The sequence below is a fragment of the Dama dama genome, chromosome 23, assembly GCF_033118175.1.
Source record: "Dama dama isolate Ldn47 chromosome 23, ASM3311817v1, whole genome shotgun sequence".
NCBI lineage: Eukaryota > Metazoa > Chordata > Mammalia > Artiodactyla > Cervidae > Dama > Dama dama.
Genome location: NC_083703.1, coordinates 75,173,829 through 75,199,664, shown reverse-complemented (window position 1 = coordinate 75,199,664; position 25,836 = coordinate 75,173,829). Strand labels below are relative to the sequence as shown.

General features: G+C 47.5%; 1 protein-coding gene across 1 annotated transcript in view; it reads left to right on the top strand.

The window, feature by feature from the left end:
* The window catches only part of SLC13A3 (solute carrier family 13 member 3), a 73,887-nt gene that overhangs the window by 36,184 nt on the left and 11,867 nt on the right, over window positions 1-25,836 (top strand). Inside the window, exons 4-9 of the mRNA XM_061127408.1 lie at window positions 7,956-8,022; window positions 12,815-13,000; window positions 15,262-15,387; window positions 18,930-19,025; window positions 19,929-20,033; window positions 21,705-21,802. Of these exons, the coding sequence (XP_060983391.1) occupies window positions 7,956-8,022; window positions 12,815-13,000; window positions 15,262-15,387; window positions 18,930-19,025; window positions 19,929-20,033; window positions 21,705-21,802 (678 nt within the window). The remainder of the gene's footprint in view (window positions 1-7,955; window positions 8,023-12,814; window positions 13,001-15,261; window positions 15,388-18,929; window positions 19,026-19,928; window positions 20,034-21,704; window positions 21,803-25,836) is intronic.

Below are 25,836 nucleotides of genomic sequence, written 5' to 3'. Positions count from 1 at the left end.
GATGCTCCCTCTTTATATACTGTATACCCTGAGCTTCTGAGCAACTGTCTCTGATGTTTGTTGAGCACTTACTTCATGCTAAGTAGGTCTCATCTTAGGGCATTACCTGTGAATGACATGGAACTAGCACTGACCTCATTTAGAGGAATGGAAAAGGAGGGAGAAACTGAAAAAGCAGTTGATTGTAGTCCCCAAGGCCACGTAGTTTCAAAACAGCAGCTCTGGTATTTTGAATCCAGTCTGGTTGACTTTATAGCCTGTGCTCTTCTGTTGATCTACCTTCCACAGAAGTTTTTGTTTTTGTTTTTGTTTTCCCCAAGTGTTTAGTGGCAAAGGGGGAAAAAAAAACGTGTGAAAGCCGATTATGTGAAAGAAGTAAAACCTGAGACTCAGGAAGGAGAAGGGACTTGCCCAAGGTCACACACAGCGTCGGGTACATAAGTGAGATCCAGAGTCTTTCTCCTTACTCTGCAGGATATCAGGAGGCAGGAGACCCTGGGAAGGGCAGGGGCAGACACCTGCTTTCATAGGCGGTGGGATCAGAGAGCAGGGATTGGTTAATGATCAGCCCTCAGACCTCAACCAGGTGATTCCAGGGCAAAGAGGCGTTCCCTTTCGTCCAGTTTCTGTGTTCTTTCCTGGTGGCAGGAGGTGAGGGCAGGGGTGGACGGAGTGGAGACTCTGGTCAGGGGCCAGGACAGGGGCGGGGAGGCTCCTGGAGGCTCCAGGTCCCTGAGGGGAACCCAGAGCAACAACAGTGAGGGTGATGTGAGCTGCCATTTTCTAAAGACGCCCTATGCCTGTGCTAAATTTTTCAGACCCATTCGCTCATTTAATCTTCATAACTGTACTATGAAGAAGATCATCCCCATTTTACAGATGGAGAGACTGAGGGTCAGAGAGGCAAAATGATTTACCCAAAGCAACATGGTGTATTAGTTGCCGAGTTTTGTCTGAATCTGGAATCTGTGCTTACAGGCATGTGCCAGGATGAGATAGAGCCTTGGGCAGGGCAGGGCTCGTTGGATAAGACCCTGGGGGGTCCTCAGTCTTGGAGGGCAGCCCCGCTGCTTCTCTGAAGTTCTGTTACACACTTGGCTCCTTGCACTGCCTAGGGGACCAGGGCCGCATGGGTGGTGGCTTCTCCAGCATCCTTCTACACGCACGCTCTTGTTAGATCCTGCACTTCATCCCTGAAGGGGTGGCCCATTTCACAGAGGGTGAAACTGATGCACAGGATGGTGAAGTATTTGCCCAAAGCCCCTCAGCCAGTAAGGGGACCACCAGGTTTTTGAACCTAAACTCTACAATACTTTCCCCTCCTTTTTTCTGCCCAAAGAAGGCTGGCTTGGGACCTCCCTGGTAGTTCAGTAGCTAAGACCATGCTCCCAATGCAGTTCAATCCTGGGTTCGGTCCTTGGTCAGGGAACTAGATCCCACATGCTGCAATTAAAGATCCCTTGAGCCGCAACTAAGACCCAGCACAGCCAAACAAATTAACTAAAAAGAAAGAAAAAAAGGTTGGCTTGCCACCCATGTCTTTCCTTTAGGAATGCCAAAGATGCCATCACTCCAAAAGCAGTCTTGTCGGCTGAGCTAAGCACTGCCCTCTCCTTCCCTCTTCATTCATGAGGCTGGGAGAGGGGCCTCTTCCTGAGGCTCTTTTCTCATCTATAAAATGAGGATAAAACCTCCCATTTTCTGTATGTCATTGTGAAGCGTACATGAGAAATGAGGTCCTGGCACACAGATGTGGGTAATACATGGCGGTTATACAGTTGCCATTATATAAAAACCAGTATAAGGTTTCCAAGAATCAGAAAGAGTGGGTAATAAGACCCTACACCTTGATTCAGATTGAAGTTTCCCATGACTCCTAATTGAAAAGGATTTATTTGTTGATTACCCATCTCCATGGACTCTAAGTTCCAAGGGAGCTCATGTCCATCTTTTTCCTTGCTGTGAACTATAGTATTGTTCACCTAGAACACTGTTTGGCATGTAGTAGGTGATCAATAAATGTGTGGAATCAATCAGTTAATAAACAAACCAGTTACTGAATTGCTCTAAGCCTCAGTTTTCTAATGGAGATATAAACCCTTTCTAATGGAGATATAAACCCTTACTGCCCAAGTGGTTGTGTTAAATAAATGAACAGGTGTAAACCTACCTAACCTGGGGGTTTTTGTTCTCCCTGGGGTGCTCTTTTCCAAATTTGACACAAGAACTCTCCTGAGAGCCTTCCATGTGCCAAACTTCAAGAATATTTCAGTCATGCTGGGGAGGTTACATTATAGTTAGCTGTTCTAGGTTTGAGCCAGGTAGGTGCCTTTGGAGATGGGGCAAGACTCAGGGGTGGCAAATCAGCAGTCCTGGGAACAAGCCTGACTCTGCCATTAAAAACTCTGCCAAAAAAATTCAATTGGGTCATTATGATGACCCAATGGGTCATCTCAATCCCAACCTTACCCTACCTGTCTGGGGCTCAGTTTCCCCAGGTGTAAAGAGGAAGGTAACAACCCTGCCCAGCTCTCCCAGGTTGTTCCTAGACTGCTGTAAGATTACAGATGTGAACATTCAGTTCCCCCTGCCTGATACCAGCTCCGGGATTGTTATTATTTGAATAAGACCTTACATAAACACCAAGCTCCTAACCAGCCAGTGATTTCTGGACCCAGGGAAGTTACAATCTTTGGAGACTTTGGCCTGTTTTCATGTGGTCACGTGGGTCACCGTGGTCACAGGAAGCAAAGGGATGAGGGGCTGAGTAGCACCTTGGCTTTCCAATTTTTTTCCTACTTCATCCTCATTGATTTTATCATCATCATTATTCAGTTCAGTTCAGTTGTTGAGTCGTGTGCAACTCTTTGCAACACCATGAGTCGCAGCACGCCAGGCCTCCCTGTCCACCACCAACTCCCGGAGTCTACCCAAACCCACGTCCATTGAGACGGTGATGCCATCCAACCATCTTATTGTCTGTTGTCCCCTTCTCCTCCTGCCCTCAATCTTTCCCAGCATCGGGGTCTTTTCAAATGAGTCAGCTCTTCGCATCAGGTGGCCAAAGTATTGGAGCTTCAGCTTCAACATCAGTCCTTCCAATGAACACCCAGGACTGATCTCCTTCAGGATGGACTGGTTGGATCTCCTTGCAGTCCAAGGGACTCTCAAGAGTCTTCTCCAACACCACAGTTCAAAAGCATCAATTCTTCTTCACTCAGCTTTCTTTATAGTCCAACTCTCACATCCATACATGACCACTGGAAAAACCATAGCCTTGACTAGACAGACCTTTGTTGGCAAAGTAATGTCTTTGTTTTATTAACATGCTTTCTAGGTTGGTCATAACTTTCCTTCCAAGGAGTAAGTGTCTTTTAATTTCATGGCTGCAATCACAATCTGCAGTGATTTTGGAGCCCAGAAAAATAAAGTCAGCCACTGTTTCCACTGTTTCCCCATCTATTTGCCATGAAGTGATGGGACCGGATGCCATGATCTTTTGAGCTTTAAGCCAACTTTTTCACTCTCCTCTTTCATTTTCATCAAGAAGCTCTTTAGTTCTTCTTCACTTTTTGCCATAAGGGTGGTGTCATCTGCATATCTGAGGTTATTGATATTTCTCCCAGCAATCTTGATTCCAGCTTGGGCTTCCTCCAGCCCAGCGTTTCTCATGATGTACTCTGCATATAAGTTAAATAAGCAGGGTGACAACATACAACCTTGACATACTCCTTTTCCTATTTGGAACCAGTCTGTTGTTCCATGTCCAGTTCTAACTGTTGCTTCCTGACCTGCATACAGGTTTCTCAAGAGGCAGGTCAGGTGGTCTGGTGTTCCCATCTTGTTCAGAATTTTCCACAGTTTATTGTGATCCACACAGTCAAAGGCTGTGTTAAGAGAGGAATAATACTCAGTATCAAATTGTTTCACATTACTACTTAAATGGAACTAATTTGCATAAAGAAAAAGTAAACTCCCTCCTTCCTAATCTTAATTGCCACCAATAACTACTGTTTACAGTTGTGTGTGTGTGTGTGTGTGTGTGTGTGAATAGCCTCCTCTGCTTTGTCTATGGGCTTCCCTGGTGGCACAGACGGTAAAGAATCTGCCCGCAATGCAGGAGACCCAGTTTCGATCCCTGGGTCAGGAAGATCCCCTGAAGGAGAGAATGGCAACCTGCTCCAGTGTTCTTGCTTGGAGAACCCCATGGACAGAGGAGCCTGGCTGGCCACAGTCCGTGGGGTCTCAGAGAGTTGGACACGACTGAGCGACTTAGCATGCACGCATGGCTTGTCTGCAGCCCTCGGGTTTTATATCGGGCTCTCCAGATATGATGCTGGCAGCGACCAGGTTCCAGGGATGAGAAAAGGGGCAAGGTGGGGACTGGGGCAAACTGGTGAGCACAACGCCCGCCCCCCCCCCAACCCGTAGGGTCATGGGCAGCCCCTGGAGACATCAGTTCCGCATGTCTAACTTCAGGGATGCTTTCTCAATCCTGGCTGCACAATAGGACCACCTGTAGAGCTTTCGAAAAATACTGAGGCCCCAGAGCCTCTAAACCAGAACCTCCGGAGTGGGGCCTGGGCTTTCTCAGGACATTCTAATGTTCATCCAGGGATGAGGAGGGTGGGCTGTGGGTATACCTGAGATGCTAGTGAGCTTTGCAAGTATCTGATGCTGCGGGACAGCCGTTCCTGAACGAGCAAGAAGAGTACAGGGTGAGTGGGAGGAGTCACTGGGTCAGAGTTCTCCCTGTCTGGCCAGCCCCTGGGGAGTGACTCTGCATCCCTCCTCACCCCCCCCAACAGCATCAGTGTCCTGTGAGCAACCCTTCACTTCCTGCTTTAGTGCCCTGGTCTCCAGCCTTGGGCGTTGCGTTTGAACGTGAGCTCCCACCACGGGAGCCCTGAGGCCCTTGTCCCCATGGCCCAGGGTGAGACGATCTGAATTTAGCCTTCAGACCCCAGCTTCAGGTGCAGTAAAAACGACACAGTCAGCCACTGTGGAACCCTGCTACCTCGTGGTACCAGCAGGAAAAGAACAGCCCAGAGTGGAGAAGGGAAGAGATTTCCCCAGGCCCCTGGGGTGAGACAGGGAAAGGGCCAGAGCTGGAGTCTAGACCCTTCCTCCATGTGTTCAAAGTGGGCAAAGTGCGTTTGCAGTTAAACAGGCTGAGTTTGTTATCGTTGCTGCAGTGAGGAAAAACACACACCACGGGCAATGACAAAGAACTCAGAGATGTTAGAAAGCACCCCTCACTGTTCGGACTTGGGTTGGGGCATTTGGGGTGGGGGTGGGGACCTAAGGAAGCAGGGTTTGCTTTAGGTTGGGTGCTGTCAGAAACTGGGGGTCCCGTGGCTAAGAATCCACCCTGCAATACTGGACATATGGGTTCGATCCTTGGTCGGGAACTAAGATCTTCCATGCCGCAGGGCAACTTAGCCCATGCGCTGCAAGGATGATCCAGCTCAGCCAAAAACAAAGCGAACAGAAAAAAAAAGAAACCTGGGGACAATTCTGTGATTAGGTAAGAAGTAGCCATTTCTTTAGCAAGAGAAGGGGATGCTTGGTATTTTGTGGGTGCCAAGTAGCTTTGCGCTTAAACGAGGTTACAGTGTCCTTGCTCCGGCTGTTTTTATCAGTGTGACTGTCTGGAGTCAGTGATGTATAAGATTATTTAGGTCCAAGAGAATGATGTGTCGTATCTGGGTCAGACCAGTTCCAGACTCCAGGGGCCACTTTCCTGTACTTTCTTAATAGTAACCCAAATTTCCTGAATCCTCACTAGTGCTCTGATTCCTGAATTTTTAAATTCAGGGGCTGGCAAACTTGGGTGCACCAAATCTAGCCTGCCACCTGTTTTTCATCTAGCCTGTGAGCTAAGCATAGCTCTTATGTTTTTAAATAGTTGTATAAATCAAGCAGAAGATTGTATGCCATGTGAAGATTATATGAAATTTTCCAAAAATAAAGGTTTAGTCACACTTATTCATTTCTGTAGTATCTAGGGCTGCTTTCATGATACCATGACAGATTTGAGTAGTGACAACAGACATCATATGGCCTCCAAAGCCGAAAATATTTACTGTCTGGCCTTCTGCAGAAGAAGTTTGCCGGTCCTTGCTTTAAATGGTGTTTCAGTTGTTCGGGCTGCTACAACAAAAACACCACAGGCTGAGTATTTATTTCTCCCCATTCTGGAGGCTGCAAAGTCCAAGATCAAGGCACCAGCAGATCTGGCATCTGTTGGGGGCCTGTTTCCTGATTCACAGACAGCCTGGCTGTCATCTGGCTGTGTCCTCACATGGTAGAAGTGGCAAGGGAGTTCTGTGAGGTCTTTTATAAGGGCACTAATCCCATTCATGAGGGCTCCACCCTCATGACCTAGTCACCTCCCAAAGCAGTACCTCTTAACACCATCACACTGGGGGTTAAGTTTCAACATTTGAATTTGGGGGGGTGGGCAGGGAATGAAAATATTCTGTCTATAGCAAATAAATCAACTCTTTAATCCTCTTGATGACCCCAGGGGAATTATTACTTCCATTTTATGGATTAAAGAAGTTCAAGGCAATTAAGGGATTTATCTAAGCCAGTTTCTTAACTTTGGCACTATTTGACATCTTAGGTGGGAAAATTCTTGCTTGTGGGGGCTGACTCATGTACTACAAGATGTCTAGCAGCATCCCTGACCTCTGACCACTAGGTACCAGTAGCAGCCCCCCCAACCTTCATCTCAGTTCTGGCCTCCAAAAATGTCTCCAGACATTGTCCAGTGTCCCTTGGAGGCAGAATCGACCCCAGCTGAGAACCACATTGATCTAAGGTCACAAAGCAACTGATGGAGACTTGACCCCTGAACCCATGTGTTCAGTTATTACTCACACTTCCAATGCCCAGGGATGGATTCTTTTGCTCTTGGTGATGGTTTCAGCTGCAGGAAATTTTAATCTCTTCAGTTTTCTCCTGTGGGGAGACTGACCTGTCAAGCAAGGTATTCTTTAGAAATGAAGTCATATCCTTATCTGACTCTCCTCTGCTCAAACTCTCCCCTGGCTCAGAGGAGAAGCTAAAATCCTTACTGTGAGCCCCAAGACCTGTGTGTGATCCAGACTACTTCCTGCCACCCCAGCCCCTGCCCCATCTCCCACCTCACCTCCTCCTAGTCTCCCTCTCCATCAGGCCCCTCCATCTCCATGGGTCTTCCTTCTGCTTCCCAACACACCAGACACACTCTCTCCTCAGGGCCTTTGTACTTGCTGTTCCTGTTATCCCAACCCCTCTTCCCACCACTCTTCATATGATTGACTCCTTTTAATCCTTGAGGTCTCAGCTCAAATGCCATCAGTTCATATGTCTCCTCTGTTGACCTGATCACGAGTCTACCTGCTCCTCCTCCCTACTCTGCAGTCACTTTCCATCGCTTTGCCCACATTTGCTTCCTCCACCACTTTCATCACAACCTGAAGTTTTCTTTCTTTGATTATTGTCAGTCATCCTCTCTAGAATAGAGCTTTCATGGTAGCAAGGACATTGTCCTATATTATTCACTGTGTACCCCAAGCTGATGGTCAATAGTACATAGTAGGTGCTCAATAAATGCATTTTGAATGAGTGGCAGATTGGGGTCACCCATCCTGTTGCTGATCCATTACCACTCATAGCTGGTCTTTCCCAAACATCCCCTTGACAGTGACAGTTGAGGTTAGCCTAGGCTTGAGTTATGGCTTGTCCAGCTGCCTTGCGGCTCACTTCCTGCCCACAGGCCAGAAGCCCTCTCCTAATAGGAAAAGGTGGGGTAGAAGGATGGAATTTTGAGTGTCTTTTTTTTTTGAAACCCAATGACTAGTGTAGGCCGGGACCTGAGGAAGTACTCTTGATTGACTGCACAAGAAGGGGACGCTTCTGTCCCACCTGCTACATTCCACTAAAGACCTCGTGCTCTTTCCTCCTAGCTGCTGTGCGGAAAAACGGCCTGCACACTGTGCCCACGGAGATGCAATTCATTGCCGGCGCAGAAGAGTGAGTTCTCCTGGTGAAATTCAAAGAGGAGCCCATGCTTGATCCAAGGAGAGGATGAACAAGAATTCCATGCTGCAGGCAATCCCCACCCCCCAATTCTTCTCCCAATGACCCGATGCCCAAGTTTCCACCTCTTCTCCCTGAGCTCCTGCCTCCTTGAAAAAAGAAAATGTGGGACGAGCAGGGGAGTACAGTAAACCCCTAAAGGTCTGCTGAGGTGAAGGGTCTGGAAGGAGGGACCAGAAGAGCAGGAGGCGCAATCCACATGACTGTCAAGGAGGAGAGGGTGTACCGGGCCAAGCTAAAGCTCTGTCTGCAGACAAAAGATCCCGAGACAGTAGCAGCCCTTCACACCTGTGTGACCCAGGAAGCCTCTGGACACTGACAGCACAGTTAGTCTTTGGCGTCTTTTGTACACAGCAGTGAGGATATAAGACCTGGGTGCTTGGGGTCAAGCAGACTTGACTTTGAACCCTGGCTTTGCCACTTACCGGCTCTGTTGATTTGCACACGTCACTCCCCCTCTCTGAAACTCAGTTTCACCTACCAACTGGACACGATGTCAGAAACACACCTGGGTTCTTTTTGAGGGTTGTTTTTGAGATTAAATGAGATCATGTAGATAAAGCCAGTTGTTAGGCCTTCCATGCACAGATGGTAATGCTTGTTATTAATGGTATCGTTATCTCAATTTCATGATGATGAGGCAAACAGCAGGGAGTAAAGTGACTTGCTCAAGGCATCATTGCTGGGCATCAGTCAGGTCTGCTTCCTTCATTCAGCAAATTTATGGAGAACTTACCATGAGCCAGGTACTGTCAGGCACATGGCAACGAACAGGAGAACAAAGCAGGAAAGCAGGCTAGGGAGGGGGCTGGGGGAGGGAAAGGCAGTATTTAAATGTGTGTCAGGGAAGACCTCACTAAGAAGATCATTCTCGGGCAAACACCTGGGAGAGGTAAAGGGTCCTGGGGAATCTGTGGGAAGAGTATTCTTAGCAGAGGGACCAGCAGGTACAAAGTCCTGAGAGTTCAAGGCAGCCGGGAAGCTAGTGTGGCTGGAGGTGGGGTCACGGAGATTGCTTGTGTGGCAGGAGGGCACTGGTGGAGGACAGAGCATGTGGGACCCCACAGGCCATTGATGTTGTTTTGACTTTGAATGAGATGGGAACTGATGGAGTGTCTCGCAGATAGGGACATGGTTTTACATCAGTTTGTCTTATCCTGAGGCCTGTGCTCCTTCCTGGCACCATGTTTGGGGGCTTTGAGTCCACCTTTGAGATACAGGTTCTGTAGTTGGCCCCGCCACTCACCACCTTGCAACCTGGGAATCTGTTTTAACCATCTACCCAGGCAGAGCTTCTGCTGAGTCCATTGGAAAATAACCAATCCCTACCCTCTGGAGCTCCATGTCCATTGGTTGCAGACCCCAGCCCCACTCTCAGTTCATTTCAGTTCAGTTGCTCAGTCGTGTCTGACTGCTTGCGACCCCGTGGACTGCAGCACACCAGGCCTCCCTGTCCATCACCAACTCTCAGAGCTTGCTCAAACTCATGTTCATCGAGTCAGTGATGCCATCCAACCATCTCATCCTCTGTCGTCCTCTTCTCATCTTGCCTTCAATCTTTCCCAGCAGCAGGGTCTTTTTCAATGAGTCAGTTCTTTGCATCAGGTGGCCAAAGTATTGGAGTTTCAGCTTCAACAGCAGTCCTTCCAATGGAACACCCAGGACTGATCTCCTTTAAGATGGACTGGTTGGATCTCCCTGCAGTCCAAGGGACTCTTAAGAGTCTTCTCCAACACCACAGTTCAAAAGCATCAACCCTTCAGTGCTCAGCTTTCTTTATAGTTCAACTCTCACATCCATACATGACTACTGGAAAAACCATAGCCTTGACCAGACGGACCTTTGTTGGCAAAGTAACATCTCTGCTTTTTAATATGCTGTCTAGGTTGGTCATAACTTTCCTTCCAAGGAGTAAGCATCTTTTAATTTCATGGCTGCAATCACCATCTGCAGTGATTTTGGAGCCCACAAAAACAAAGTCAGCCACTGTTTCCACTGTTTCCCCATCTATTTGCCATGAAGTGATGGGACCGGATGCCATGATCTTAGTTTTCTGAATGTTGAGTTTTAAGCCAACTTAATCACTCCCTCTTTCACTTTCATCAAGAGGCTCTTTAGTTCTTCTTCACTTTCTGCCATAAGCGTGGTGTCATCTGCATATCTGAGGTTATTGATATTTCTCCCAGCAATCTTGATTCCAGCTCGTGCTTCACCCAGCCCGGCATTTTGCATGATGTACTCTGCATAGATGTTAAATAAACAGGGTGACAATATACAGCCTTGATGTACTCCTTTCCCAATTTGGAACCAGTCCGTTGTTGCATGTCCAGTTTTAACTTTTGCTTCTTGACTCGCACACAGATTTCTCAGGAGGCAGGTAATGTGGTCTGGTATTCCCATCTGTTCAAATTCTGTTGAAGAATTTTCCACAGTTTGTTGTGATCCACACAGTCAAAGGCTTTGGCATAGTCAATAAAGCAGAAGTAGATATTTTTCTGGAACTCTCTTGCTTTTTCTATGATCCAATGGATATTGGCAATTTTATCTCTGGTGCCCCTGCCTTTTCTAAACCCAGCTTGAACATCTGGAAGTTGTTGGTTCATGTATTGTTGAAGCCTGTCTTAGAGAATTTTGAGCATTACTTTACTAGTGTGTGAGATGAGTGCAATTGTGCGGTAGTTTGAGCATTCTTTGTGATTACCTTTCTTAGGGATTGGAATGAAAACTGACCTTTCCAGTCCTGTGGCCACTGCTGAGTTTTCCAAACTTGCTGGCATATTGAGTGCAGCACTTTCACAGCATCATCTTTTAGAATTTGAAATAGCTCAGCTGGAGTTTCATCACCTCCACTAGCTTTGTTCGTAGTGATGCTTCCTAAGGCCCACTTGACTTCGGATTCTAGGATGTCTGACTCTAGGTGAGTGATCATACCGTCATGATTATCTGGGTCATGAAGATCTTTTCTGTATAGTTCTTATGTGTATTCTTGCCACCTCTTCTTAATATCTTCTGCTTCTGTTAGGTTCATAATGTTACTGTCCTTTATTGTGCCCATCTTTGCATGAAATGTTCCCTTGATAGCTCTAATTTTCTTGAAGAGATCTCTAGTCTTTCCTATTCTATTGTTTTCCTCTATTTCTTTGCATTGATCACTGAGGAAGGCTTTCTTATCCCTCCTTGCTGTTCTTTGGAACCCTGTATTCAGAAGAACCCTGTATTTATCTTTCCTTTTCTCCTTTGCCTTTAGCTTCTCTTCTTTTCACAGCTATTTGTAAGGCCTCCTCAGACAATGATTTTGCCTTTTGCATTTCTTTTTCTTGGGGATGGTCTTGATCACTGCCTCCTGTACAATGTCATGAATCTCCATCCATAGTTCTTCAGGCACTCTGTCTATCAGATCTAATCCCTTGAATCTATTTGCCACTTCCACTGTATAGTCGGAAGGGATTTGACTTAGGTCATACCTGAGTGGTCTAGTGGTTTTCCCTACTTTCTTCAAGCCCCACTCTGGGCCTCAGTTTTCCATCCAAACAAGGAAGGGGGTGCACAAGAGCCCTTTCTGCTCTTATTCTCCTGTGAGGCTCGGTCTGGTTGGAGCCCCAGGTCCGAGGGAGCCCACAGGCGTCTGACCGGGCCTCTCACTCTGGATCATCAGGCCATGGCCTCTGTCTCCAGCTGCTTCCAGCCCTTCTCTTCCTTTTAGACCCCAGGTCACATCCCCACTACCCACTGGAAAAGGGGCCCTTCATGTTAGTAATTAAGGCCCCAAGATATTTGAAGTGTCTTACATTCTTTTTAAAAAAATTGATTTGTTACACAAAGACAATTCTTAATTTCATCCACTAATAAACATTTTATAATTGCACAAGTAAAAAGAAAAAGAACTCTTAAGCAAAAAGAAAAATGTACCCAGCACCTCAGTCCCAAAGATAGAAGAGTTAAGTGAATACCATTCTAGACCATTTATCTATATGTGTGTGTGTGTGTTTGTGTGTGTGTGTGTGTGTGTGTATTTTTAACAAAATAGCTGACCATGCTACATATGCCATTTTATAACCCATCATCTCAGCTAAGTGGAAGTAGTGGATGTCTTTTCAGCTCAATAAGTTTGTGTCAGCATCATTATCTTTTAATTATATAATTAACAATTTTTAACTTTATTATTTCCCAAACTACCCAAAGGTACCAGGAAAATAACCCAGAAAATACAAATAAAAAGTAAAAGAGGGGGAAAAAATCCACAATTCCATCCCTGCGAAAGTCCCCAAAGCAGCTTTGTGTATACCATTCTAGACTTTTCTTAATACTCATATATTCATGAATTACGTGTATATTTTTAAAATAAAAGAAGTAAGTAGTGCTGTTACCTACCTTTTCACTTTATATAATGGGCATCTTTCATCTGAATAAATACCCATCTAAATCACCATTTTTAATAACTGCTTTGGTATTCCATCCAGAAACACGATCGTCTTAATCTAGCCAATTGTTTTTTGATGGATATTTAAGTTAAATTTTCCATTTAAGTTATATTTAATACCAAGTATTAGTTTAGGACAACTTCTTAGAGTAGAACGCTTAAGCTGAAGGGTTGCACATTTTTAGAAGTGTTTGGTTCCTATGCCAATTGCCTTCTAGAAAGTTCACTTAGCTCTCCCATCCCGGGCAGTGTGTTTCTCCACAAGGCCAGGAATTCTGAATGGCTTCTCTTTGGGTTTGTTTAAAGCAAAGACTGCCCTGAGGAGGCAGAGGCTCCAGTGGATCTCCAGCCTACCTCCAAGAAGGAGGAGGAATATCGCAGGAACATCTGGAAGGGCTTCCTCATCTCCATCCCCTACTCGGCCAGCATTGGGGGCACCGCCACCCTCACGGGCACAGCTCCCAACCTCATTCTGCTCGGCCAGCTCAAGAGGTAAGAGCGCGTGCTCCCCATTCCCAGTGCTGGGGTTTCTGCCTCCTCTTCTCCTCTTCCTTCACCCAACATCCAGGGATGTGTCTTGGGTGTCTACTATTGTCCAGGCTCTGGGGACCCAGTGATGCACCAAACCCAGCAAAATCCCTGCTCTGGGGAACTTCCATTCTGGTGGGAGAGACAATAAAGGGAAAATGCAAGAGAATATATAATATGTTGGTGTGATACGTTATGAAATAAAATTGGGCAGAAGAAGGGGGCAGAGGTAACAGGAGTGGGTGCTGTTTTATCGAGGTTGGTCGGTATTGTGCATCCCTCTAATATGGTGGCATTTGAGCAGAGACCTAGAAGTGAGGGGGTGAACTTTGTGGACGCAGGAGGGAAGAGCATCCCAGAAAGAAGGAACAGCCTGTACAAAGGTGGGAAGCAACATAAAGACTGGCCAGGCTGGGGTGCAGAAGGGAATTAGGTAAGAAGACCAGGGCAGTCATTGTCAGGAGAGTCAGAGGAGAGCTGAGAGCAGGGGGGTGACATGACGTGACATCTCCTGAAACCAGCCCCAGCGGGAGGCACCGGTGTGTGGCTGTGATGTCCCGTGAGAAGCCTTACAGCCAGGCACGTGGACCAGCAGTGTAATGGACGCTGCCAGGTAAAATCTCCCCATCACTGAAACTGTTCAAACAGAGGTTGTGTGGCCATTTGTCAGGGCATGAGAATCAAAGAGATGGATTCTCCGATGGTTTGACATCAATTCCATTTTTCCAAACCCCTTAGTCTGAAGATGTTAAAAATCTTTGTATTTCAAGATTCTAAGTATTTTCAGATTCCAGGATTCTGAGAGGTGGGGTTTCTAAGATTTTGTTACCGTGGAGATGTGCCATATATTAAATTAATCCACATGAATCTGAATGTAAGCATTTGACAAACAAACAGCAACAAAATTTTCTGATATTCAACATGGCTCCATGTGCTGGCCAATGTCTTTATCTGGTATTGAACCAAAGAATGAAGGATTTACAGGGATGATGGAGGAATAGCTAACTGCATTGGTCTTCCTGAGAGTGGGTTTGGTGTACGTAAGTCAGTTCTATACTTGTGGATAATCAAAGTTATTTTCATGAGAAAACTTAAGTACATCCATGTCTTACCTCATAAGCTGATTTTAAAACCTTAACTCTCCACCCTGTTCTCAGATTCTCAAATCCTTTGATTTTAAGATTACATAAAGAACAGTGATTCTCAGCCATGGGTATGTTTTATAGTCTCCAGGGAAGGTGGAAAAAAACATGCTTGGGTCTCAGCTGCAGAGATTCTGATTTCGGAGGCTGGGCATGGGGGCCAGGCACTGGTCTTTTCCTTGTTGATTTCAGCCCCCACTGCAAACCTTTGGTGTCTTTTCGTCTCCATTCTTTGAGCAAGGCCTGGCTGTGAGACTGAAAACCAGAAGCCAAGATGGTTCTGCTTCAGATGTGGGGACCATCTGGGGTGACCTGTTTGTCTCCTCGGTTAGCAGGAAGTGCCAGCAAAGGGGCAGTCGGCTGGGCGGACAAAGCGGGGTGTTCGGTGTTAGTTCTTGCTGGAGGCTGTCCACAGGGATGGACAGGGAAGATGAGGGCTCTGGGGCCCTCAGGGGCTAGTCCTGAGTTGGGGGATGGGGACATGGGAAGGCATTTGCTGTCAGAGGGTTTTCAGGCTGCCTATTCGCTCTGATGTGAGCAAGCCTTGAAAAGAGATTAGGGGGAAAATGCTGGAACTTTAAGTAGAAGTATCCAACATGAAGGATTTTGAGTAAAGGGCATACAAATTACATGCAAAGTGTATACAATGTTTAATTGCTTAAGCCTGGACCTTCTTGTTGGGAAGGAAGGTATTTGAAAGGAATATAAGGTTTGTATGAGGTTCTGATTTTCCAGCAGGGCACCTGGGGTGACAGGGAAATGGCTGCCCTGAGTGTTCACCTTGGTGTTTGCTTCCCAAATACATTGTATTGATTTATTCTGATCACACCTGATATAGGAACTTTATATTGGGTTGGCCAAAAAGTTCGTTTGGGGTTTTTTTTTTTTTCCAGACCATAAAAAAATGGAATGAACTTTTTGGCCAACCCAATATATTACTCCGAACATACAGGGGGTGGACTCGGAAGCCCCTCAGTCCCACTGTGAGTCCCGAGCACACTCCCTTTAGTTTTCCTCTGTAGGTGTGTGTGCGTCCACCCGTCTGCCTGATGGTGGCCGGTTCTCACCTCCTCTTTTCTCCAGTTTCTTCCCACAGTGTGACGTGGTGAACTTCGGCTCCTGGTTCATCTTCGCCTTTCCTCTCATGCTCCTGTTCCTGTTGCTGGGCTGGCTCTGGATCTCCTTCCTCTATGGAGGGATAACCCTGAGGTACCCGGGCGTTTAACCTGAGCTTTGCGGCAGACGGAGCCGGGCTGGAGTCCCAGCTTCCCGCTCCCTAGCGAGTGACCTTCCTAAGTCCTTCCAGTTTCCAGTCGGATGTGGTGCCCGTAGTCGTCCTGGCCTCCCAGGCAGTGGGGATTACAGGTGGGGTGGGATCTTGCCTGCTGAGCCCAGGCCCTGGGTGAATGTCACCCGCCATCAACAATCACTAATCGTGCTGTTCCTTAAGTCGGGTCCACACTCACACCGCAGATGTGCAGTGTATCTCATTTCACGGGGCCTCAGTACAGGAGGTAATTTGGGGCAGCCTGAGGACAAGGTATCAGATAACACTGACTCCGATAGTGAGAAAAATATTCCTTTATCAACGCTGCTTATGTTGGGAAGAAAGTCTCAGTAAGGTGGGGAAAAACTTTAACACCTCTCTAGCATTTCCAAATCATCCTTTTAAAAAAGGAAGAGCAAGCCTCAGGTCCAGAGACTTAAGCCAGCAGTGGTATCCAGCTAGATGTGATGATGTTGCTTTGCTTTCATGTCTTTATTTTTGTGGGTACTTTCTATGTATGACAAGTGATTCTTGTTTGCTATTTATGGGAGTGATAGAAAGCTTTCTGTTTAAATATCTGCCTTTAGTTAAAATGCTAAATCTAGTTGGAGCCCATGGTACATGGACATACGAACTTTTGTGAAGGGAGTCGTGAATGTGTCAGTTCAGTTCAGTTCAGTCGCTCAGTCGTGTCCCGACTCTTTGTGACCCCATGGACTGCAGCACACCAGGCCTCCCTGTCCATCACTAATTCCTAGAGTTTACTCAAACTCATGTCCACTGAGTCGGTGATGCCATCCAACCATCTCATCCTCTGTCGTCCCCTTCTCCTCCTGCCTTCAATCTTTCCCAGCATCAGGGTTTTTTCAAATGAGTCAGTTCTTCACATCAGGTGGCCAAAGTATTGGAGTTTCAGCTTCAACATCAGTCCTTCCAATGAATATTCAGGACTGATTTCCTTTATGAAAGTGTGGGTTTTGGGAAATACTAACATAGGAGCTACAGCTCAGGGCTGGAGTAGCAGGCATGTCATAAAGTCATTCTCTGACTCAGCCCCCTCACCTCTGTGGGTCTTAATTTTTCTCATCTGTAAAATGGGACCAGTAAGAGCTATTCTAGATCAAAGAGATATGAAAACCCCTTGAGAATAGAAAAGCTCTGACTGTGGTATTTCTTGACCCATCAGAGCAGAAATTTGGGGTTCAAAGCCCAGCTTAGCCCAGAGAAGCAAGCCCAGACACTGGACTCAGATAAACCAGAGTTCACATCATGGTTCTGCATGACCTCGAGCAACTCTGTCCCCTCCCTGAGGCTTTACCTCTTTAATTTTTTCACTAGTAGATAGGGGATAAAAATGAAGCCTGGGTTCGCTGGCTGGCTCAGTGGAATACAACTTCCCTGATCGCTCAGTTAGTAAAGAATCCGCCTGCAATGTGGGAGACCTGGGTTCGATCCCTGGATTGGGAAGATCCCATGGAGAAGGGAAAGGCTGCCCACTCCAGTATTCTGGCCTGGAGAATTCCATGGACTGTATAGTCCCTGGGGTTGCAGAGTTGGACATGACTGAGCAGCTTTCACTTTCAGCGGAAAAGAATCCACCTGCCAAGTAGGAGACATGGGTTTGATCCCTGAGTTGGGAAGATCCCTGGAGATGGAACCAACTATCTGGAGGCAACCCACTCCAGTGTTCTTGTCTGGAAAATCCTCATGGACAGAGGAGCCTGGTGGGCTGCAGTCCACGGGGTCACAAAGAGTCAGACACGATTGAGCAACTAAGCACACACGTTCCCCCACTTACAGTATATAAGGGACTTCTCTGGTGGTTCAGTGGTTAAGACTCTGTGCTCCCAATATGCAGGGCCTGGGTTCAATACCAGATCAGGGAACTATGATCCTGCATGCTCTATGGTGTGGCCAAAAAAATAAAATATAAATACAATATATGAGAGCATCTGTTTCTGTGCAGCAAGGTAGATTTTTGCCAATCGGATAAGAGAAAAATAATTTGCATTTACTTTAGGAGTAATTTTGAAGAACCTTTCATACTCAGGGATAAGATGAAAACTTTTCACATATTCATGGGAGACCCTGGTATTTCCTGTCCTATGAATTGTTAAACTGTGTGTTTATATCCTTTGTGCATTTAAAAACTTGATTGCTGGTCCTGGTTGTATTGATTTCTAGTATTCTCTCCATATTGAAAGATTAGTGCTAATTTTGAGTATGAGTTGCAACTTTTCCCCCTGATTTTTCACCTTGCTTATCATGCTTTATTCTGTGCAGAAACTTTTAGAAACATTTTATGAGGTGAAATTATCAATTTTTTCTCATGTGGCTTCTGAATTTTCAATTGCAGTTAGAAAGGTCTTCCTTCCCATTATAAGAGATATGAAAGAACAGTCCCATGTTTTCTTCTAGTATTTTTGTATTTTTTCCATTTAAATCTTTTCGTCTATTTGGAGCTTGTCCTTTAGGGTACAGTGTAAGGATGCAACTTTGGGGTACAGGTTTGGAGTCAGTATCTTTTTTGTTCCAGATAACTATCGAGTTGTCTCAATGCCTTTTCCTGACACACAAATGTTTTTAATTTTAATGAAGTCAATTTATTTTTGTTTGCTTGTGATTTTTGTGTCATATCTAAGAAATATGTGCCTAATCTGAGGCCATGAGAATTTTTCTCTATGTTTTCTTCTAAAAATTTTATATGTCTAGCTCTTCTTATATTTAGGTCTTTGAACCATTTTGAGTTAAATTTTGTATGTACCAAGAGGTTGGAGGTTCCACGTTCATCCTTTTGCATCTGGCTGTCCAGTTGTCTTGGGGCTTCCCAGGTGGCACAGTGGTAAAGTATTCTTGCCTGGAGAATCCCTTGGACAGAGGAGCCTGGTGAGCTGTAGTCCATGGGGCCTCAAAAGAGTCAGACATGACGGAGCAACTGAGCATGCACACATGCATCCAGTCGTCTTAACACCGTTTGATGAGAGACTATTCTTTCCCCATTGAATGGTGTTGGTACTTTTATCAGAAATCAATTGACCAGAGAAGTGTGGGTTTATTTCTGGATGCTCTGTTAGAGTCCATTGATCTGTATGTCTCACATCATTGACTGAATAGGTCATCTTTCCTACAACAAGCTGGGGCACCAACCTTATCATAGACTCAATCCCCATTTATGGTGGGGTCTATTTCTGGACTTTGTATTTTATTTCCTTGGTGTGTATGGTTTATTCCTGAGTCTGTTTGACCCCAAAAAAGATTTTAAGCCTGGACGCCAAATGATCAGATCTCCATTTTTAAAAGACCATCCAGGTTATAGGTGGGCAGAACAGATTTTAGAAAGGGAAGAAAGAGGCAGGGTGACCACCCAGCAGGCTGTCACGGAGTCTCCAAAACAGAGGCAGAGAGGCCCGGCCAGATGGAGGTGGGCAGCGGAAGTGTTTTAGGCTGCAATGGCCACTCCTAACTTTCCTGCTTTCTGTTTCAGGGGCTGGAGGAAGAAGAAATCTGAGCTCAGAACTGATGCAGAAAATAGGGCTCGAGACACGATTCGGGAGGAATTCCAGAGTCTGGGGCCCACCAAGTACGTGGTGGCACAGGGATCCTTGCTTGGGCTGGGAAGAGAACCGGGCACTAGACTTTCAGGAGAGCTACCTCTTGGGGACTGAGTCCAGAGGGAATTTCAGGACCAGTAGCCTGGGAGCCTGGAGACAGAGGGTAGTGAGATGACTAACACAGCCTCTTGCCCTGGCACCGGGGCCGATAGCCCGAGGGCCAGCAAACCTCTCAGGCTGGACTTGGAGTGGGGACGTGTCGCCTTCCTGCCTAATGCCCGCTTTTCCTCCTGGTTCATGGGATACCTGGCCCTGCCTCAGGGGGCTCCCAGGACCTCGTTTAGTGCATGTGAAAGTGAAAATAACCAAGAGTCGGCAGGCCCACACACACGGTCTGACTCTACTACTAACTTCCTGGGTGGCCTTGGGCAGAGCACTAACCCTGTCTGGGCCCTGCTTCCTGGTCTGTGAAAGGGGCTCCCTGGGTAGATATTTACTCCAGCATCTGGGGAGCCTCTCTTGTGCGTCTGTCTGCCCCTCTGTCCACATGCGTCCCTCTCGTGTCTGCCCCATTCTAGATATGTGACTGTTCCTCTCTTGCCTGCCTCTCTGTTTTTCCGACTCTGTCTCGCTTTCTTTCTCTCTCTGGAGTGTCCCTAGGACTCTGGGAATGATATGAAGAGTTTGCAGGGAGGCGGGCTTGATGCTCAGGAAGGATGCTGGGGGATCGTGGAAGCCCCAGGAAAGGAACCCCTTACACCCGCACTCCCCGCCCCTCGCTCTCGGGACCACGAGGCGGTGAACTGCTGCTTCCGGCTCTCAGAGGCAGGGCCTGGGCCCAGTCATGCCCGGCGGGCCGCCGCCCCAGGCCTTCCCTTGCAGCTCTCAGGCCAAAGGCCAAGGTCCCCGTGGTGTTCACATCTCTGTTGCAGGTTTGCCGAACAGGCCGTGTTCATCCTGTTCTGCGTGTTCGCCATCCTCCTCTTCTCCCGGGACCCGAAGTTCATCCCTGGCTGGGCCAGCCTCTTCACCCCTGGGTGAGACTCTGGGGACCCGTGGGATGGAGTCCAACGGGGGAGCCTCGGGGCTGGGCCGCCCGGAGCTGAGGAGGCAGTGCCGCTGGGGAGAGCTGGGCTAGGTTTCTGCCTCTCATCCCGGTGGTTATTACCAGTTCCTTCTTTTGCTCTCAAGAGAGCTTAGGTCTGGGTGATAAGACATCTGGGTTCTCGCGTGATAAGAGCTCTGCATTTGGAATCAGACAGAACTGGTTCGAATGCCAGCTCCGCCACTACAGTCTGTGTAGCCCTGAGCACGTGGTTCGTTCATTCATTCGATTATTCACTCAGTCAATCAACTTTTACTGAGCACCTACTGGGCGCTCAGTTGCCCCGTGGCATGTGGGATCTTCCTGGACTGGGATGGAACACGTGTCCCCTGCAGGTGGATTCTTAACCACTGGACCACCAGGGAAGTCCCAGAAAACTTGCTTTTTTTTTTAGTTTACAAGATATCTCAGTTGTATTTCCATGTCAAACATAACAGTTGATATTATTTTTTATCTTTTTTTAACAAGCAAGGGATACTTCATTATACATATATGATAATACACAATTTATTTAACCATGTCGCTACTAAAAATACCCCCCCTTTTTTTTTGCTCTTATCAGTAATGAACATCCTGGTACATAATCTGTGTACAAGAGCCCAATTATTCCCTGAAGATAAATTCCTAGATCAAGGGGTATTCACACGTAAAGTTTTGAAAGGTACTGCCAGCTCCCCCTTCAGAAAGTTTATTTTCCCACCAATAGCCTGTGTTTCTCAACATCCCCATTAAATACGGTCACCTTTTTCATGTTTTACTTGTCTGTTAGCACGTGTTTTCATCTGTGTTTCTCTATTACATTGATACTGACCATCTTTCCCAGTTTCTTGGCCATTTGAATACCCTTCTCCCCAAATGTGTGGGCTGAAAGCGCTTTTGTTGGCACTTGGCTCTGTGCTTCACTGAACTCAGAGCCAGAAATAGCTGAGTTCAAGGTCATCTCTTCTATGGACCATGGTCTGGCCCTGAGCAAGCTGCTGCTGTTCTCTGAGCCTCAGATTCCTTATTTGAAAGGGAAGATACCTGCCCCTGAGGACTGTCTCTGGGACTTCGGTGGGCTTGATATCCCCACAGGACACGCTGTGGATTCTTGGAAGGTGGCGGTGAGGTTTTGAGGGGCTCTGCGGTGGCTCCATCTGTGCTCTGCCGGTGTGAGCTGCATCTCTGGGTTGCATCTTTGCGTGCTAAGCTGCCCACCCCAGGAGGAGTGCAAACAGGAGCTGAACAAATACACTCAGGGCTTCACAGGGGCCCTGGTTACAGTGATGCATAGGGGTTCCATAGACTCCAGCCTTCTGCGTCTCTCAAATTCTCCCCTCCTTGATCAAATCCCTCTTCCTAGGGTCCTTGAAGTGGGAGGATAAACATTGGTTTGACTCCAGCAGAGTCTAAACACCCCAGGGAGCTGTGGATAAAGAGCTTTCGCATCCACGGGTGGTTCGCATCCCTGCCGAGCGCAGTGCAGAACACAATCGGTGGCCTCCAACAGCGTCCCCTTCCCAGTGGGCCTAATTCCCTTCCACAAATCCTCATTTGCAAAGCTGCCAAACCTTGGCCTGCTGAGATGCCCAGGGTCACATGCTTTGGGGCCTTGTCCTTGTAGGTTTATTTCTGATGCTGTCACCGGTGTGTCCGTTGTCACCATCTTGTTCTTCTTCCCATCACAAAAGCCGTCCCTCAAGTGGTGGTTTGACTTTAAAGGTAAGGTGGGCAAGGCCGGGGCGCCGGTGGTCTGGAGGGTGGTGATCAGTGGCCTGAAGGCGGGGCCCTCCTGAAACTGACAGCCCCATTGTACAAACCGCATGATCCTGCCTCTTGGCTCTCCCTGTCTGAGCTTCGACCACGTCTGGGTACAGAGGTGCCAGAGGGCACAGTCCAGGGCAAGGGTTAGCAATTAGAGTCTCTGGGTCAAACCCAGCTGGCTGGCTGTTTCTGTACAGTCCCTGAACTCAGAATAATGGCTTTCACATTTTTTAAATGGTTGAAAAGATAAAATATATATATATATATATGTGTGTGTGTGTGTATATATATATATATATATATATATATATTTCTGACTTGTGAACATAACACGAAATTCAAATTTCAGTGTCCACAAATAAAATTTTTAATTTCTTGAAGAAGAAATTCATGGACATTTATTTTCTTTAGTCGTGTAAGTGCCTCTACAATAGCCTCGGCTCTACCCAGAAAAACTCTGGGCCCAAAGCAAGAGCCTCAGGAGCCAGAGATGGGAATCTCCTGCTGGGTTTTAAACGGATAGGAAGCAGGGGGACTGCGGCAAACCTAGACCCAGGTGTTCAACTTCAGCCTTAGGAAATCACTGAGCACCCAAACCAAAACGTCTGTAGGCTGGCCTTCAGATCGCCAGATTATGACCCCACTGGGATTTTAGCTGGTGTCTGCAGAAGAAAGTGCCAACATCTGCTCCTGGTGACAGAGGCCGTGGCTGGCCCATCACCCTCCGAGCCTGTGGGATGAGCCCTGGGCCAGAGGTCAGGAAATAGGGGTTGTGATCTAACCATCTTCTATTGCTGGGGGAAGAAAAGTGTATTCCAACAGCAGCTCCAGTTTCCAGGAGGAGAGGTTTGTATGTGTGGAGTAGAGTGTAAGGATGAACCAGGAGCTCGTCTCCCAGAGACCCACAGGCACTACTGTCAGAGGTGGGCCTCAAGCCTTGGGGGCAGGTGGCTTAGACCGTGGGCTCTGAGGCTGTGCCACTGAACGGGATTCAGATGTTCTCTTCCTCCCCGCTTCTCTGTCTTGCTTCCAGCTGGCTTTCCTCACCATCCACTCCCTGTATCATTTCTTGGTCTGTTCAGAGTTTCTTGGTAGCTCACACAGTAAAGAATCTGCCTGCAGTTCAGGAGACCCGGGTTTGATCCCTGGATCAGGAAGATCCCCTGGAGGAGGGCATGGCAACCCACTCCAGTATTCTTGCCTGGAGAATCCCATGGACAGAGGAACCTGGCGGGCTACAGTCCATGGGGTCCCAAAGAGTTGGTCACGGCTGATTGTCTAACACTTTCACTTTTTTAAACTTTTTTTTTTTCCAGAGTTTTTCCTGTTTCTGAGCTTCGGCATCTGTGTAACTTCTACTTCATTAGTGTTCCTGCCTAATGCTAGCTTCTGTTCCCTGGCAGAGTGGTCCCCCTCAGAACACCCACCCCATCACGGTACCTACTCCCACTGCTCCTCCTACTTCCTGCCTCCGGTTTCTGTCCCTCGAAGCATCAAGTCCCACACACTTTCTGCTACTCTCCTAAAGCGCTGACTCTAGTACTCAGCACCCATGTCTTCCATGCAGCCTTAGAGAGTGGTCCGTCAGTTCTCATGGAGAGAAAGTGACTTGATCAAGGTCACACCGCCAGTTAAAAAGAGATGAACCTCAGACATCCAAGTCAAACTTGATTTTCTTCATCTTACGCACTGTCTCCCATTCCTCTGCGGGTCTGAGTGGTGCTTGCAGCCCCCTTTATGATCACTCCTCAAGTACTGAGGCTCTGTCTCCTGGGTGCTCTGTGTGGGTGATGATGAAGAGGGGGAGGAAGGCGAGGAGGAGGCTGCTGTGGATGACGTTGTTGAGGTGGAGAAAGAGGGGATGTGACGGAGATGTGGGTGATGATGATCGCTTCCACTTCCTCTCTGCCCAGCAGGCTCTTCCTCCAGATATCTGAGTGGCTCACTCCGTCACTCTCTTCAGACTCTGTCCTAAGGTCACCTCCCCAAAGAAGCCTTCCCTGACTACACCATCTAGAAAAGCACTCCTCCTTTGCACTCTCAGTCTCTTTCCTATATTTTCTTTTTAATTTTTTCATAGCGCATAAAATTTCCCAACATGATACATGTATTGATTTATCACCTGCCTCACTTATTGGGATGCAAGTTTTCCAACAGGAAGGGTTTTTCCCTGTTTTGGCCACTTCCATATCCTCAGGGGCTAGGGTAGGTCCGCAATATACTCTGGTCCGCAATATACTCTTGCTAATTAAATGACCACGGACTCGCTCCGGCCACACCCCGTCTGAGTCCGTTGCACACACGGCCCGTGTCACTGTCCGAACTTGTTGCTCCCTTTTGCAGACCTTTGAAGCTCAGAGAGGTAGAGGCACTTGGCTCAAGTCACACAGCTAAATGGCAGAGCCAGGACTGAATTCTAGTTTAACCTCAAAGTCTGTTCCTTCAGCTCCTGCTCTAGATAGCAGAGAGTATAAGGTAGAGCCAGAAGTGAGAAATTCAGTCAGAGGCTGCGTTTATAAGGAACAGTGCCAAGGGCATGGTTGGGTGGGAAGATAATAAAGGCAGTAACAGCTGACTTCACCATATGGTGAGCAGTTTTATAAACTCTCACCACTTAACTCACTTAACCTCATTATCTTAACTCACTTAAACTCATCCTCAGGGCCTCCTCCCTCTGCTTGTACAACCCTTACCTTCTAGGTGGGTCACTTTTTCAGCCCTTGGCTGCCTCTTTAGTGAACTACTATTTTATCACCTAAAGGCCAAGGGCTGGGCCACCTGCCTCTTCCAGCTCTGAGCTTACTCATACTTGGGTTTGGCCCACGAATCCGCTGGCAGTGTGTGACATCAGAACCACGTGTATACACCCGTGGGCTGCGTGCATCTCCTACGTGCTAAGTCACTTCAGTCATGTCCAACTCTTTGCGACCCCATGGACTGTTTAGCAGAGGGGCTTTATTAAGTAGCTTTGGATTGTCTTTGTTATCCAGTTAGAAACTTTTGTTTTAGAGAACTAAGCTATAAAATTTTGAAAAACACCAAAAAGGGGAAACAAAAATATCAAAGAATGTTTAACCAGGGACTGTCCTGGCAGCAGGGGAACCTTGAATGGGCCAGACCCATCCTCCTCCAGGGAGACTGCTGGCAGCCCCGCAGTGAGAAGGCCTGGTTCCAGGGAGCTTGCTCGGTGCCAGACACGGAGCTCCGTGTGTTGTATATATCATCTGACACGTGTTTACGGAGTGACTTCCAGGTGCCAGGCAGCTGTGAACTGAACCGAAGTGTCCCTCCGCCCACGGCTCCATCACTGCCTCATCAGTGCCCACAAGGACCTACCAGCTTCCATTACTGGGTCAGGGGTCAGCTGAGGAGATGGGGGCTCTGAGAGGCAAGGTCATGTTCCAGGGACCTGCAGTGAACCAGGGTCCAGGAGGACGCTCTCAGTGCAGGGATGACAAACTACCACCCGTGAGCCAATCCGGCTGCCATCCGCTTTGTAAATAGAATTTCGGGGAAACGCCGCCCCGTCCACGTGAGTCTGCTCTCTCTGTGGCTGCTTCCATGCTTCCGCGGTAGCCTGACCACAACAGAGACCTGCAGAGCCTGGATTAGTGGCCTCTCCAGCCCTTTTCAGCAGACGTTTGCCAGCCCCTTGTTCTATCCACTGCAGACATCCCTGCTTTTGAAGAAATACAGTCATCTCATTACTCCATGGACCAGACATTCCCTCGGTGTCTCCTCTCCTGAATTTCCTCCCTCTTTTTTCCTCCTCTCTGTACACGTTCAGTTACAAAGGGGACCTTCTCTTCCGTAAATGAGGGTGAAAATAGGAACTGAAAGGATGTTCTGCATGTGAACTGCACAATCCCAGAAGATTCTGAGTACAGCAAATGCCCTGTCATGATGCTTGTGGCTTTTCTCCCGGAAACTCCCAAATCGGATGCTGAAGCCAGATTGTGGCTTCCTGGAGACCCCCACGTGTCCCCTCCTCC